At 41.0% G+C, this 18,092-nt stretch overlaps 1 protein-coding gene across 3 annotated transcripts in view; it reads left to right on the top strand.

Moving 5' to 3' along the window:
* LOC129764719 (uncharacterized) overlaps nucleotides 1-18,092 on the top strand; it is a 49,047-nt gene that overhangs the window by 6,233 nt on the left and 24,722 nt on the right. For all 3 annotated transcript variants that reach the window (XM_055764120.1, XM_055764122.1, XM_055764123.1), the window contains 3 exons: nucleotides 12,160-15,454; nucleotides 15,510-15,632; nucleotides 15,706-16,103. In XM_055764120.1, coding sequence (XP_055620095.1) covers nucleotides 12,286-15,454; nucleotides 15,510-15,632; nucleotides 15,706-16,103 — 3,690 coding nt within the window. In that variant the 5' untranslated portion in view covers nucleotides 12,160-12,285. The remainder of the gene's footprint in view (nucleotides 1-12,159; nucleotides 15,455-15,509; nucleotides 15,633-15,705; nucleotides 16,104-18,092) is intronic.

Raw genomic sequence — 18,092 nt, 5'->3', positions numbered from 1 at the left:
CAGCAGTCGGAAAACGCTCTTTACTTGGAGCTGATATACTTCGTCACCTCTTTGGTACCTTCGGAAACTGCATGTAAGTTCACCGGGCAGCAACAGACTGATTGCGATCTGAATTTCCCACGCCGTAATAATTTACCGCTTATTGTAGAGGGTCAGACGCGAGGCTTCCGCTACGATACGCTCAAAGATGCATTGACGAAGCTCATGACGCTCAGCGCCTTCGATGAGAAACCGGCGTCGGAATGAACCTGCTTCATCACTTTATGATGTAGATAGCATATGATTCCTTCTCTTTCTTCTTATTGGTTTCCGAGATATTGTTCTGCGCCGTGTCGAACTTTTTGGCGGCTTTTCCACTATTCCACTATTCTTCGGTGCCTTCGTGTTTGTTAGAAACAACTGCATGTGAATCCAACGAGCGAACAAATCGAAATGAATATATTTTTTTGCCATCGCTGCCTTTTAACGCCCATAAGTTCGTCTCGTTGGACTCGCCCCCTTGGCTGAGTCTGCCGATTTGTCTCTATCCTGTGAGTGTGTACCGCCAGAGTACAAAACGCGCGGACCCCAAAAAAATATCTCATTTTCTTTCAAACCGTAAACCAGTGTGGTTGTACGGCATCGTTTAACATCGCATCGCATCACATCATAAAAAGAAAACAAGCAGCAACGTGGACGTCTGGACGTAACAAAGGAGAACAAGTTAAGGGGAAGGCAAAGTCTCACTCGAACCGTGCAGGTCTCCAGTTCCCTGTTGGTCGCATTCACTGATTGTTCCGCAAGGGTAACTAGGCCGAACGGATTGGTGCCGGAGCACCAGTATACCTAACAGCGATTATAGAGTTTCGGCCGTTGGAGTGCTCGAGTTGGCTTGCAAAGCTGCTCACGACAATCAGAAAACCCGCATCAAGAACAGAGCGGCTTCGGTTCGGCGCTCATCAATGCAACAATTAGTTTCAGCGAGTGGCAAACGCAATCGCAAAACGGCAGCTGGTAGAAGAAGGTAAAAGTTTGTCTATACAGACTGCTTTGGTGGCAAAAGCAGCCACCATAAACCACGGCGCTTTTCAGGGCCCTTAAACCTTTCAAAAAAGAGTTTACGAAATACAGTTCATTGCTTTCTAAAATAATATCCAAAATAATAATAAAACACAAATTGATTTTTTCATAATTTGTTTGCCAGGATATGATGAGTATGAGAATTTGGCAGTTGTGTTGAGCTTATTGAAGGTTGGGGACTTTCCCGATTATTCAATTTTCACCAATTCTTAAATTGCTTCTAGATTGAAAGTACAGTAATTTATATTTAGCTCGATATTTAGATAATTGGATGGACCTGTAATGCGACATTTTTGTAAACATAGAGTTCGGGGTCCAAATTATGACCCCACATTGAGGCTAGGCGCAAATTGAGAAGCGTATAGCGCTCGTAAGCGAACGCGAGACTATCAACACGATTCATACGTGCCACAAACGTAGCGTGGTGGAGCGCATATTGAGTCGCAGTTTGGTGTAAATAACATGCCACTCGCATACAATGACTGATTAACACAGAGTTGCGCGATATATTTATTTACTAACACAATCACCCGATCAGTACAGCCATACAGTGTCAAACCCACGGCGCTATATGATTATTCACCAACACAACTACCACAACCGGCATGACCAGCACGAGAAACTGTGGTTCAGCCACAGCGTCGCGCGAGTCGTGTCTCACGAGCGCTCCACCATCTCGCGTCATCTGGCCAATTTGCGCCGTTCTATCTGTTTTCATTAGCCACAAAAACAGGCGCTATATCGCGCCAAGTTACTCGCGCTATATGCGTCTCAATTTGCGCCTTGCCTGAAAGTCGACACTGTACCACTGTCATCGCAAATGTTCAATTAAAATCGCCTCCAATGCGACACTGAGTGTTTTTCCGGCACGTCGCATTAAATGTAATTTACTGAACAACATGTCACAAGCTGGATGGGAAGAAATTTTCCAACTGTGAAAGCTGTGGCGAGTGGCAAACGCAATAGCTAAACAGGAAGGTTCAACCGAACAAGATGGGGATATCGAATGATAACAAAAACACAACACCAAAGGTTCTTTTCAGAACCATCAACATGTTCATAAAGAGTAAACAGTAAACTAATCCATTTTTCAGGTAGATAGGTAGGTATTCACGTAGGAGAAGAAAATAAAACAATTTATTTAAAATATATATTTAACAAAAGCTGTCCCCTTTGTATAGTCCTACGTCACTCCGGTTATGTCCCCGACATTACCCACCCGTCTTTTTTTTTCATTTGAATTAGACGCACACCATCCTACGAGAATATTCTGAGGTGGTGGAGTCTTGGAATTGACACATCTGGTCATAGAAACCATTTGAAATTTCAAGAAATTTTCGAAAAAAACCAAATGGGTCGATTCCAAGACTTCACCACACGACATTTCAAATGTTTCCTATGACCAGATGGGTCAATTCCAAGACACCACCTCAGAATATTCTCGTAGGATGGTGTGCTTCTAATTCAAATGGAAAAAATGTCAAATGAAAACCTAAACACAGAACATGCAGGAAAAAATTAAAGTTTCCGGATGCTTATAACTCGAACATTTCTTACTGGATCGGAAAGACGTTTGCATCAACGCTTTAATATAATGTTATTTTTCATTGGATAAGCCATCAAAACCAAGCAGCCTTGGGGATATCGGCATTGCAAACACATGAAAGTTGGGGATCTATTCCGACTAAATGTGTTTCCCTAACACAGACTTCTAATCCATGGAGCGTAGGGAAATCGGCATTGCAAATGCAGCTCGAGGGTAATTTTGTTCCGACTGAAATATGTTTCCCCAACACAGATTTCAGAACCAAGATGTCTGGGGAAATCGGCTTTGCAAATGCAAATTGCGAGTACTTTTGTACTCGCTTGCATTTGTGCAAACTAGAAAATGTTTCCTTAATACGGTCTCCTGGACTTAGGAACCTGGGAAAATCGTGCAGACACTAGAGGCGAATTAACTTTCAAGTTTAAATCCCCTATAGTATAAAAAAAGAAGTTGAAGTTGTTGATTCATGCAAGCCGGGGGTAATTTTTTTTGCACTCCGAAAAGTGTTTTCCTAACACGGAATACAAAAGCGGGTACGAACACAACGCTTTGGCTAACAACAATATATTTGCTTCGTGAGTAAAAAGATTGTATAATGCCATGTAAGGTCAATTCATGCATTGTGATATATTATGTTTTTCGTTACAAGTAAATTTAATGACAGTCTTTTTACGTTTGGTATGATGCCTAGGACAAAATATGCGAACGGAAGAATTATCAAACGATTATTTTATTTGACGTTTCCTTCTGAAGTTTGCATCTCTCAAGTGTACGTACTCCTCGAATAGCGAATTTGCTTGATTTGATATACTTCAGGCACTTAGTTTCGATTTTGACATGTGCGTCGAACGCATATTGTTTAATCAATAGTCAATTGAATTCGGAAATTATTTCATTCAGTCAAAAATTCAATCAATACAAACAAATGATTGTTAAGCTAAGGTAGTCCCACGTCAACCTTGCTAATATATAATAGATATAACCCACCCATTTTTTTCTGAACATGAATGGAGAAAGTCTTATTATCTATCAATGGTTTCATTTCAGTTTTCATCTATCTCATCCTAACAATACATTCTGTCGAATACATACCGAGAATATATAAGAGGTTGGTCACTTCACCAGCTTGAAATTGAGTTATCGATGTTTCTTTCATAGTTGTTGGTTTGCTGCGCCCGTTCTGTCGATTTATGTCTTGTTTTGTCTTTGTGTTTGTGTTTTGCCTCATACATAGTTCTTCTTGGATGGCACTAACGTTCCCAGTGGATCTATTGCTTTCTCAAGATAGGTATTACTTGCGTCATTTTTAAACGCGTGACCACAGTGCAAGTCGAAAGAAATTTCTTTGACGAAAAATACTCCGGCCAGAACGGGATTCGAACCCGAATTCCCGGCATGATAATGTGGAACGCTAACCACTCGGCCACGGGAGCACGTACCGTACACAACTGAATTTAAAGCTTCAGTCAATTTCATAAGACTTTATCGTTAATTTTATCAAATAATACTCAAACTTCATCAATCTGTTTGATGACCATGAAACAATCTAGAAGTCAATTCAGTTCAGCCAGCGTTTATTCAAAATTATCTTCGGTCATCGTTCACCAACGATATGTGAGTAGCAGCAGCAAGGTTTTGAAAAAGTGAACAAGAGATAACGGACCGACCAATGTTGTTTTCGGTTCGTGTGTAATTAGTTAGCGTTGCGTTTTATTTTTACGCATCGCTGCTGCCCATTTCCTCTAGAGCATATGGTCAGCATCCAAAACACCTTGAATACAATCTATCCAAGAGTTCAGTCAGTCGGTCAGTCAGCCGGCAATTTCAAGGTTCATAAAATCGCTCTCTTCTAACCAATGATATATGCATAGGTGTGGATTGGCTTTAGTTGTTCGTTTAATGATGATGCTATTAGTGTTAACTCGTGAAACTCATCGTTTAGGTGTTTGTTTTTATGTAGTTGAGTAAACAAATCCCTGTTGATGCGGGGAGAGGCATAGAATTTATATTCTATAGACTTTGCAACGCAGGCATAAACTTCGCTGTCCTTTTACATATGAAGATACCGTAATCGTTTGTCAATACAAGGAAAGCATGAAAACCCGTCGGCTATAATATAGCATGAAAACCCGTCGGTTATAATATATTCTTCCCGAATGAAACGATGTCCAAATTATTGCAGAGAGTGTGAACAACCGATTAATTCATATTGGTGAATATTAATTTTCATTTGCGATTGATAGGTTGTGAAGATGTAAGTATCTACTTTTGGTGAATAAACCACAACAAACAGGGATGAGCGAATGACACGATAGAAATTGAATTCCTGTGAAGTTTTACCAATAAAAATTTCTCTGATAGAAACAAACCCTTAGAACTAGACATTTGGTCTTAATGTGCGAAAAGTTAGCAAGCCACGTAAATTTAAAATTTTGAGTGCCATCATTTGGGTGCCGGGATTTTTTTTATTAATTCGTATATTTTTACAGGCTCAGTTCTATATATTTTAAGAAACCAAACTTTGAACTCTATATTTTTTTGAATATTTTTTTGAAAAAAGTGTCACTTAATTCTATGATGAATAGGATACGATGGTTTCACCGAAATCTTAATTCTTAATTCTTTTCTTCTGATGCGAAAGAGTAGCGCGCCTAACAAATAGTGATTGGATATGAGTCGCAGAAGGTATGAATAAAGTCCCAGACTCATGAACCACCTTAGGGATAATCGAGGGAAGTCATCGGACCGATTCATCTTCGTTCCATTTGCGTTGCCAGTTAGCGATGGTATTTCTACGGACTAATGAATAAAATTCATTGAAGAGGATTGGACGACTTGTTTAATGTAAAGGGACCCAGAGAAAGGTGATGACATAAAAGCGTCTGGATAAAGCACTCAATATTTCCTGTATCTTCTCAAGGAGGTACGTCGAGTGCTTTTCCGGCCTCACTGAACGGATAACCTCGATCGAGCTAAAATTATCCCTCACAATGTAATAGTGTTCAACATATCGTGAAGCGACGTTTTCCAGTGCCCAGTGAATCGCTGCCAATTCAGAAATATATACAGAACAAGGAAACTGCAGACTGTGGGAGGTGCCGAAAATTTCATTGAACACTTCCAATCCCGTGGACTCGTTTATATATCAGTAAAGTACATATTATTGATACGCCGATATCTTGTATCGGAGATCGTTGGAATGATTTCTGATCGATGATAATCTGGAGTTGCTGGTAATTGTACGTAGGAAATTTATTCTTTTTTTGGTATTTTTCTTTCAGATACCTAATATGGACTCCTCAAGTACATTTGGAGTCGAACCAGACCTATATTCCTAAACCAATGGATGGTGGTGGGATTCTATGGATCCAACGACAGACATCACTTCATCTTCTGCAAGTTGTCTTAGGCTGTAATTTCTTGTAAGGCAATTGTCAATGTCATTTATACAGGGTTTTCCATTTCGGGCTTCCGAAAGAATACAGTCCTGCGCTGACAACCGTTTGACATAGCTGTCAACCAAAGCGTCATATCGTTAGTTGAATGTCTGCCATTTTACAATATGGATCGTTTTAGCATCGCACAACGTGTTAATTTTGTTAAATTATACTATAAAAATGATGAAAAACCGGCAAATGTTTTTCGAGCATTACGGACGGATTTTGGTCGTCATGGACGGCCTACAGAGCACACAATCGCTAATGTAGTGCGTAAATTCGAACAAACTGGATCCGTAGCGGATATTGTGAAACCTGTGCATCATCGTAATGTGCGTTCGGCCGAAAATATTGCTGCTGTTGCTGCCAGTGTGGAGGATGACCCGAATGTTTCGATTCCACGGCGTGCTCAGCAATTGGGCTTGTTAAACACATCATTGTGGCGAATTTTGCATTTGGACTTGCACCTACATCCATATTAAGTCCAACTGGTACAAAAATTAGAGCGTGGTGACCATGGAATGCGTCGGGCATACGTTGGTTGGGTGAACGAACAACAGCAGCAAAATGCTGAATTTTCGCATCAAATTTTCTTCAGCGATGAGGCGCATTTCGAGCTCGGTGTCTATGTGAACACCCAAAATTTCCGTATATGGGGCTCAGAAAATCCACACGTGATTGTTGAGAGGCCATTGCATCCGCCAAAAGTCACTGTTTGGTGCGCATTATGGTCTGGTGGAGTAATCGGGCCGTATTTCTTTGAAAATGATGAAAATGAGGACGGCGAGACGGTAACTGTGAATGGTGAGCGCTATGGCCGCATGTTAACCGATTTTTTTTGCCACAAATTGAAGATATGGATACGGATGACATGTGGTTTCAGCAGGACGGCGCCACGTGCCACACGACTGAACATGGTCATATTGCGAACGAAATTTGAGGGACGCATAATTTTGCGTTTTGGTGATGCCAATTGGCCGTCCAGATCATGCGATTTGAACCCGCTAGACTTTTTTTGTGGGGTTATGCGAAAGACCGTGTCTATGCCAACTCTCCGCAAATTCTTGAACATTTGAAAGACAACATTCGTGAAGTTATGACCGAGATACCGCCCCCTATGTACCGAAAAGTCGTCGAAAATTACCTGTTCCCGATCAAGGTGTGCGAGGAAGCCCTAGGTGGCAGCAACAGCAGCCATATTTTCGGCCGAAGTTGGAAAACCCTGTATAGGAATTGTTCTAAACAGGATTTAAAACATGGGTTCTAGGCAATGAGGTACATATAGAGGTGGAGCAGTAGGCGAAGTGTATCTGTATTGGCAAACCAAATATCGTGTCGTAATTATTTGCATTCAATATGAAATGTATGTGGAAGAAACAAACCAATGTTGAAAGTACTTACGGTTGCATGATAATTTGAGTCAAAATTCTCATGAAATCATTCAACTGGTTGTTTTTAAACAGATGACAATTATATCGTGGCTTATTTCGATTATTTATGTGGTAAAAAGGTCCAGAGAGCAGTCGTATGCTTAGTTCTCGAAAGCAGTAACATTTTCGGTGAAATTTTGATTAATTGACGATTATTATCTCACAACATACACACCGACACTGAGAGCCTTCGAAGCATCATCTTCATAACGGTAAAATAATAAAACTTCGTTTGTTTCTATGAACGTGGGGGAGTGAAAATGGCACATGGAAATATCACTTTTATCCGTCTTTTTCGACGTGATTTCACAAATATTCACTTCACGCTATCACATTAGCTTCATATTTAGCGAGAGCTTTACAAAAATGTACGTTTTTAATTGATAAATTACTTCCTGAAAATAGCATTTTTACATAGATGCGGTGGGCAATCAAAGATAAACACAACGACTGACGTCACTATTTGCGAAATAGTTATGGCAGCGCATGCTATGTCGCTCGAAACTCGACCATCTTCATTACCTTTTTTCCAGGACATTGGGTTCTAGGGTAGGAAACCCAACTTACTGCCGAATCTTCGTGAGAAGAATTCAAATGTTTTCTCACAAAGTAAGTTGTATAACATATTAGGTTGGGGAAAAAGAAATCCATTATTTTTGTGTGAAATTCAAAACTTTATTTAATATGCTTTGAATTGTTCGATTTGGGTCAAATGTGCACCGTTTTTGTTGTATATTTTTTTGCAATTCTAAGGGTAGTTTCAAAATGCCTTTCTCATAGAAGTCTTCCTGATTGGCGAAAAACTCTAGTACACGGTTTTTAAAATTATCCAATTTCTTATCACTTAGGAAGTTTAAAAAATATGAACATAATTAGCTATTACGGTATCGGCGTCATAAATACCATTAACAATTTCAGCGATCTGGCTTACATTTTCACCTTTCTCAAAGAAAAACTGTAAAATGTACCGAATTTTCTTTTTGTAGACTTCCATTGTTAACACCCTGTAACACACAACTGAATGGAACAAACAAAAAACAAAACCTTTATCTGACAAAATCTCTATGGAGAATGAATAAAAGGCCCCTTTTATGCCCAAGAAAACTGAAGCCATTTGCTATTTTTGGACGCAAGCTATTTGAATTTCTGAAGAAAGCAACGCAATCTTTACTCGTAAAGTATTTAGGTTATCACACGCTCAGTTTCTACAACGTAGGTTGGAATAATATTATTGGTACACGCGGTATTCCAACGTGAAGTGCACGTCGAGAACTATCTGTGTTGCGTGCTTCCGGTCTACTCGCGCAGGGTGTCACAGACCGAAAGTTGAACTTCTCTGTAATATTGTTATTGTGTATTTTTTTAAGCTTTATTGGTATTTGTTTGAAATACAAGATATAATAAAATGAAAAAAACTTTAGAAAATATGTTTTCTTCAACTTCATCCAGTTTTTAAAGTCATATAATTCATATATGTGACCATTGTATTTAGCGAGTAAACGAAAATCAAACATTTGTATTTTGCATTTGCATACATTAATTTATACATTTCATTGAACAATTTTCAAAAATAGGAAAAAGTCATTTGCTCAAAACAGATACTACTATACACGTTTCGGTGTAACATACCGATTGCGATACGCTTAAAGACGACGAACAACGAATGAAGAAGCTAGAGAGAATCGCGAAGTCATAGTGTTGATGTTTTCTGAGAAATGAACGAATTATTGATTTCTCGGTCTGCGAGACCAGTGCGCGAGTATATGAGAGTTAGGGGGGTTGACTCCTGTTCGGAAGATACATCTTCTGATGCACTTGAGTGACTTCTCGGCTCCTTTTTGAGCATCCGAAAGGTAGTCAATAGTTTCATTGTAAGAGATTTCCATATCAGATGATCCCTCACCCTCTGCTATTAGTTATGCGGTTGATAGTTTGTATAACCCAATACAGCGCGGGCTCGATTATATACAGTTTCGGATTTATTTTCACAGTGTATAATCGAATCCTGTATATAATCGAGTCAAAAAAAAAAATTTATAATCGTTTTATATAGAAGCTGGATTTAATTTTTGATTCATCCCCTTAAAATCATAAAATATTCATTCAGGAGGTGAAAGAGGATAATATTTGATGAAAAAAAATCCTTCTACGCATATGTTCGAATTCCAACAATGGGTTATAGATTTTTTTTTGTTTCGGACTCTGTTGCCTCAAACACAGAATCGTCTTCTGTAGCGTACTTTTTAATGTAGAGCATCATTAAAAAGTACGCTACAGAAGACGATTCTCTCGCTTTTATTTGAAAGATGAGAAAATTTAGTATAGGATATAATTGTGAAACATTCAAATTAGTGGATTTAGATAACATTTTAGAAGTGAAAAACTTCAAAGTTAATAATTTTTAATGTGTTATTATTAATTTTATCCTAGAGATTCATATTGAATATATTGAACATATTGAATTTATATTCATTTTTCAAACTGTATATTATCGAGTCCAAAATTGTATATAATCGAATCACATATAATCGAGTCTGTGTATAATCGAGTCCGACCTGCAATAATAATAATAATTACCTTCGATGGGGGTGAGATTGGTTTTTTTTTATTCTTTGAGAGGCTTTCAGCCTCCTGGGCTGGTTCGCCTCTGTAGTGACGGCAGTAAATGTTGCCGCAAAGTACAACAACTTACATAAAATGTACATAAAACATTAACGTAAAATGACTACGTAGACTGGACCTTGAAATGACGACGAAAGAAGAACGCATTAAAACATTTTTAAATAAATTGAATAAAAAATACTAGTTTTTCTCCAATTGCTGCTTGCTTTCTGGACCACCTGGTAAGGATGTCCTCGGACCATGGCTCCAGGCCAGTGGAGAGGAAGCCGTACCGTTGAAGATGCCGAGAAGTTCTTATTCCCCTTCATCGTGGAGGGGAAAGAACAAGGATCTTCGTGGCTGATCCATTGTTCACGCGTTAGACTCTGAAGAATAGTTCGGCATCTTTTAAGTAGCAGAAAAGCGCTACTACTTTCGCTGGTTCGTCGCTTAAGATATCTCGTACGCTCCCGCTGATTCCATAAAGATTTCGCAGATCGTCGTATTTTGGGCAACCACAATGGAACAACGGTCCTCAGTCTAGACAGGATACGTTGTTCTCGGATCCTTTTTACGTCCTCGAACCCTGCAATCGAACCCTTTAACTTTCTGAGGAACAGCCCTCTCTCTGCCAGCCACTTTTCAGACCAAAAGGAGCGGAAAGAATTGGTGATCCACAACTTCGTGTCGTCAAGCGGCACCTCCCGAGTGAAAAACGGTCTGGTGTGACCGATACCGGTAAATCTATCGGCCGCTTCATTCCCTGCGATGCCGCTGTGTCCGGGAACCCACATGAGCACAGTGTCGGGCAATAGGTACTTCCTGACGACCAGTACCCTTGGGTGTTTGGACCTAGCCGCACCGATGGCATCAATGGCACTTGCCGAATCGGAGACGACCAGCAGCGGCTTAGAGGACGGGATTGTGGTTGCCTCTAAAATGCCGGTCACCTCTGCCGAGAAGACCTGGCAGATGTCCACCACTTTTTTGCTGGAAATCAGTCTGTTATTACCGTAGCTTACCCCAAATCCAACTCCTGATGGTCCTTTTGAGCCGTCCGTATACCTGATTTCGTGGAGGCGGTATTTTTCTGCTATGATGGCCTTGAAATGTTCTGGCAGACCGACTGAGCTCACCCGGCTCTGAAGTTGTTCCTGATACCGTTCTCCACGAGAGTCGTTGGGAACCTCCAATCGTTCGCCCCAAACCAGGATTGTTTTGCCACCGGGGGAAGTTTGGAATGCACCACCCGCTGCAGGATCGTGTTGCTAAGGGCGGTCAGGTGGGTTTCCCCCCTACCGCTGGTTTTCGTCAAAAAACTGGCAGTCCTAGATACGATAGCCAAGTCGATGATTAGGTCGAAAGGGGGTTCCCCAATTTCAGCGTAGACAGAGGCAGCTGGTGTTGATGGCACGAGGCCAGAGACAGTCCGTAGTGCCTTATTATAAATCGGTACCAGAGTTTTTGGGAGCTTGTCTCCGGCCAAACACGTCAGCTCGAGGCCATAGGTGAGGCGGCTGCTGATGATAGCTTTGGCCACCCGTAACCGGATCTTCCTGTTGTTGCTCCGATGCGGTTTGGAAATGGTTTTCAGAAGGTTCAACCGGGTGGCGCAGCTCTTCTTATCTTCCTCGAAATGGCGGAGGAAGCTAAGTTTGTGGTCGACCAGCACTCCGAAGATCTTTAATGTTTTTCGAGGGGTGAGATTGGGCCGAAACGGAGAAAATTACTATAAGTAATATTTTGAAAAATATTGCGAATATTTTTCAAAGCTGTGAACCGTTTGAAAGGAGACATATTTTCACTAATTTTAACGCATAATACTTAACTCTAGTACAAATAGTTATTGTTTAATAATTCATCATTTGCCCAGTCATGGTCCAGGTACTAGGCAGAATGTGCGGAAAAGTATTAAAAAAGTTTTATAATGTATTGAGTCCGTATTTAAAAATGTAGTCCAATTTGTATTTCGTGTTTTACTATACTCTATTGAACAACGAAATAGTAAAATCTGTGTTGTTGTCTGTTACAATATTTGATATTGTCTGTTCAATTGCCTAATACAAATATTTCTTCTTCCCTGCAGGTGCTACTCGGAATGTCTACTACGCACTAGTTACTTCCCAAAGTGCGATAAATCGGATATTAGATTTATGCATATGATACAATGTCCTCTCCACGCATATAATTCTCACGATATTTCAAGTGCTGAATGGAAAGCCAATCGCTCAATCACTCTCCATCCTTGTTGCACGCCAGGGATGGTGAGGAGCGAGACGAACATGTCGAATCGGAGGAGGAGCATCAACAGCATCAGCAGCAGGATCCTCAAGAGCTCGGAAATGCTGTGTTACGGAGAGTCGGCAGCTCGCTGCTGTCGTCCGACACAATACGGAATGTATCGAACCGAGTCTCTACGGATTCAACCTCAACCTACGAAATCATCGATTGCCAATCACCGGAACCTATCGATGAAATGTGGAGTAATGTGGTAAAGATCACTAGGGCCACCAGCGCAACCGTTGCTGCGATGGTCGGCAACGATTCTGGCATTAACGAAGATCCGGATGACGAAGAGTTCGAGATACAAGATGTCGGAGAAGCTACCGTGCCGCATTGGAAAAAAATCGAGCTTGCAAGATCATCCACGAAAGAGGAAAAGCAGCGTCACAATGAGGAAATTTCTATTATGAAATCAAATTCAATCTCTTCAGAGACCAATTCTTGGGAGAATTTCTCTCCATCTAAGGCTGTTGCAGAATCTGTAACGGAGGTAGCGGAAGATAGGGATCAAATAGAGGTCGCATCGCTAGTGCACACTAAACCAGGAACATCGAAAGCATGTTTTATTGATGCCTCATCTCTCCACGATGAAGATGAAATTCCATATCCTTCTTTCGTTGAATCGAATCTTCAGCGACAACAACAAGATAGATCGACGATTTCTTTATCCGCTATTTTGAGCGATGACGAGAAAATCAAAAGTTCGAATAACAAAAAATCTGTCGACATTAAGGATCAATACTCTTCGACGGCAACTAGTGATTTCATTTCAATTAAGCAAAACAACAAAGAGTCTGGAAACATAGAGTATACAGAAGAAACGATGTCGAGGCAAGAATCGGAAAGAAAGCAAGGTACCTTCCTGTTCCAGAACTCAATACAACAATACTCGGGCCATGCAATAGAACCAAACCTACAGTTTCCCGATGAAAATTATAGTGATCTGTCTCTTCCAAGTGTCTATTCTTCTAGTAGTGAGCCGAACTATGAATTCAGTTCCCTAATGACTGAGAGTCAGCCTCGGTTTATGGCTACCGGTGGCATAAATACAAGCGGGTACAACTCTGGTTCGGCAGATTATTCGTCCAGAATAACACACCGATTCGATAGCGAGTCCGCTCATTACCCGGACACGCCGTTCAATTCGATAGTTCACGTGAATTCCTCCGCTCGAATTACCGCGGCGGTACGTCAAACCTCGGAAGAGAACTACGAGAGTTCGATAGAGTCACACTCGACTCCCATCAAAATTCCAAAAAGAACTCAAAAGCATGATGAATCTGCTCCCATCATTTCGGGCGGAGCATCGATTGAAGACTTCACACCGAAGCAGTGCGAAAGTCCGTCTGTACGAAGAAGAACCGATACGTGTCCGATAGTTTCTGGTGGAATGAGTTTCGAGGATGATTTTAAACCGGATGAACGGACACGAAAACTGAGCTGCTCTGGAAAATCTTGGGTTGTCGATTTGAAAAATTGTCCAGATGATGAGAAATCCGCGGCAATCATTTCATCAAATGAGCACAATCGGAGTGGTATGGGTTTCTATGTGGATTTGGGAAGTATCAAAACGCCAGAGGAAGAGAAATCTGTTGTTGTTCATAATAGAACGCATAGCCGCGCGCACCAGGACTTGATCAAGAAATCAACGGGATTCTATATTGACCTTTCGGATGGCGATAGCTCGAGAAGCAACACTCCAAAAATTACAAAACCAAGTACACCACCTGTCAAGCCATGTTCGGATGGCAGTTCTCGATCGGAATCGGTTGAGAAAGATTCCAAAAAGAACATGTTTTCTATGTTTATTGAGATTGGTAACGATTCGGCGCCGAAGCCTTGTTCAGTTCCGCGTAAATTGGTGACGAACGCTTTAACGGAGACTAGGGTAGCTTCATCTCCGCCCGTTCGACCTGCATATTTCGACACAGAAGAAAAGAAAAACTGTTACATGTTCATTGAAACATCTGACTCGACAACAGTTGTGCGAAGAAGCAATGCTTCATCAGTGGCCAGAAATGATTCCAAGCGTCATTCGTGGAATCCCACGGGCACCGAGGGAACCTTCCATGAACGACGAATAGTAAGCCGTGAATACCAGCGGTCAACGAGTGTTACCAGCGATAAAGGGATTATGAATATTCTAGATAAAATACCGCTGCTCTCGAAAACATCCAGCATGTCGATCGATTCTTCTGTTTCTCCGTATGAGGATTTCACCTGTTCGAAATCCGAATTGAGCACCTATTCCAATCATTCTGTTTCATCAAATTCGGCCCAATTGAGCAGTGAATCCAAAATTTCGTCGAAGGACGCCGGAGGTTTCGTGGAACCGGAATTGACAGCATCGACCAAGAAGAAACGAAGAGATGCCAAAATCAACGAGACGTTCGATAAGAGCAGCCAAGGGTCCGTAACGGACGGGATTTTATCCTCGAACGAAGATAGCACACCAGTGTCTACAACAACCGATACTGACGATGTAACGTTCCAAAACAATCCAGCAGATGAACCAAACGCAATTCCTCCTCCGGTTGAAGTTGAGTCCGAACCGGTAGAAGATATACAGCTACCAAGCACCGTCGCCAAACAAATGGAAACGATTGTTGAATTAGCTGAAAATTCTCCAAAACATACGGCCAGTGGCAATAGGAAACCACCGCATACGATGGAGACATTACACGCAACTATCGAGAAACAGAAGCAGCTACTAGAAACTGTTTCGGAAAATGTTGAAACTCAAAGCACATCTTTCGTGAAACTATCCGATATGGATAAACCTCCGGCTCCAACGAAGTTTGAACTTCATTCGAAAAGCGAAAAGGCCACCATCAGCAGCACTGGTTACATGTCTAGCTCGGCTGGATCAAATCGGGTGGCACGACTTTTTAGTGACAGTCATAAATACAACACTATCGGAACTGCCCATCAGAACTCACAACAGCTGCAACAAAACACTTACTACGGTAATGGGACTGCCTCGATGGAGAGACACTCGTGGACAATGTCGCGATCCACAGGGAATAATTTCATGAACCTGGTATCATCGTTTGAGAATTCGAGAAGTCTCAGTCGACTCTTTCCACACTTGTCGAAAGGTACGGTAAATTATGAAACAAGCTTGTTGCATTCGTACACTGATGGGATTTCTAGCTTTTAGCAACAGTTTGCCTTCTGATGTGGGCATGAATTCCACCAGTCGAGGCAGCGAACTACACGAGTTCATCTCAGATTTTTCAGGCACATCCAGCATCACTTCTAGTCGCTCGGGAATGGGTAAGTACACGCGAAGTGACCAAGCTGTGCAAAGATCGATGTAACACACATACACGCACATTTTCATTCACAGAATCCATCGACGAGTCTATTTCCAGTCGGCAGCCAAGGCGGTTGGGCGAAGATCTGCTGAAGATGTTTCTTCAGGAGATTGCTACCGACGTGACCATCGAGGCGGAATCGAAGAAAATGCGCGCCCACAAGTGCATTCTGCGATCGCGTTGTCAATATTTTGCTGCCATACTCGCCGGTGGTTGGGTCCAAAATGCCGGTAATCTTATTAGCCTGCCCGGTTACTCGTATGCTGCGGTTCACTTCGCTCTCTGCCATATCTACTCGGGAGCGTCCCATCCACCGGAAGGGATTAGTCTGATGGAGTTGGCTGCACTTTCGGATCTACTTGGACTCGAAGGATTGAAGGAGGTTACGGCGTATGCTTTGAAAACGAACTATTGTCACAATTTTCATAAGGTAAGAATGGAAATAAAGCTGAAGAATACATGCCGTCGTACGGGGATACTTTTGGTATTTTAGTTTTTCATTTATATAGTTTATAAAATTATGTTTTGGGCATCATTTTATGTAGGCCGTTTTTCAAATGCAGTGCTCTAGAATCATTGCTAGCATGATTCACAAAGTTGTACGACGAAAGAGCCGACCATAATTTCGTTAACATCACACCACAACGAAACTTAAACGCTCAGGTCCGCCAAGATCAGGATTTCGAACCGGTAATTTGTAGGGTCAGCGCTCATCCATGAACGAACGGAGATGGCCCAAGACTTATTGATAACACTGCACCTTCTTCCAACATAGCCTCCAATGCCGTTACACCTAGAGTTTACCATAACAAACGGAAACACAAATCGACCACGTTTTGATCGATGGTCGGCTCTTATCAGACATCATCGACATCAGAGCCTATCGTGGTGCTAACATCGATTCAGAGTACTATCTGGTTATGGTTACGAGGGCTGCAGGAACAGAACGTTGCTAAAACCTACTCGCAGCGTTTTGAAGCTGCGTTACCGGATGTAGACGAACTGAATGCTGTTCCCCTCGATGCATGCTGGAAAACTCCGAAAGCAGCAATTAGCAGAACAGCAGAGAAAGTCATCGGGTATGAACAACGTGGACAGCGGAACGAATTGTTATGAGCAGTGGCGTCTCGTGAGTAAATTGACTAGTTGTACACCTACACGATGAACGAGAGCAACACAAAATTTGGTAACTTTCTACTCAAAATTGCCAAAGGGGGTAGCTGTAATTAGTGCTCGAATATTGTTTTCTTTAATTATGAAATTTAATGGATTGACTGAACTATCTCGTGTTTCATCGAATTTAAAACATTTCTGAGTGTAATTCTATATTTGAGCCACTTTTCATAGTCGTGCGTAATTGATATATATATTGTATATAAATTCAATATAACATTGCATAAATTTAGATGCGTCATGAAACGTGATATAATGTTTCTTAACTCTCCTGTACTCGCACGCAAAATCGTAACTCGTATACTCACAGACTGTGCGTGTCTCTGTAATATTGCTATTGTGTATTTTTAGACGTTATTGGTATTAATTTTAAAAAGATATAATTGAATGGAAAATCTCAAGAATATATTTTTTCTCTAACTTCATTCAGTTTTAATCGCCAATGAATTCAGCCACCTCATTGATTCTCGTCCTACCAGACCGTATTCTCGATATAGAAGAGCTAAACATAATATAAGAGTCTTGTTTTCGGGGACAAATTATCTTTTTAATTAAATTTCTTCTGGTGATACAGTCATGAAATTTAAGTGAAATCGTATCACCATCCTACTTGGAGTCACCAAGAAACATTTCTTTCAGACAAATACAAATTTCTTTATTATATCTTTCAACTATTTTGATCATCCTAAAGCTGTAGGCCCAGTTCGGGATCTTCTGCTGCATAAATTACTTCAACTCGTAATCGCACTTTGGATTAAGAATGATACCAATGAAGAGAGGGAAGAAAAACATTTCCATGTTTTTGAATTATTCGTGCAAGAGTGCAGAAAAACAATATTGAGAACATGCGCCATACAATGAATGTAATCAGCATTTGAAAACGACTTCTTTGCGATTGCCTGGATTCCTCCTTTATCTCCTGACATCTATCGAGCTCCATCATATGTTTACGTAACCAGCTTAGCAGGTGACACGCCAAATTTGTGCAGTAAACTAACGACATGGTTAGCTAAAGCTATACCAGACTTATCAATACTAACATCTCAATGACACAAATCTTTCGAGTTTAATTCATGACGAATGTCAAAGGGTCATGCGTTTTTGAATTTATATTTAATCATTACTACTCACCGTCGTTCAAGCAATATTGTAGTGTTGTAGCCAACTTAGATTTCCTGAAAACATCAGTGATTTACGACGATCATAACAGCAACGAAATCAGCTTGTTTCACTTCTTGCGCGATCT

The sequence above is a fragment of the Toxorhynchites rutilus genome, chromosome 2 (assembly GCF_029784135.1).
Source record: "Toxorhynchites rutilus septentrionalis strain SRP chromosome 2, ASM2978413v1, whole genome shotgun sequence".
Lineage (NCBI taxonomy): Eukaryota > Metazoa > Arthropoda > Insecta > Diptera > Culicidae > Toxorhynchites > Toxorhynchites rutilus.
This window is presented reverse-complemented; position numbering and strand designations above follow the sequence as displayed.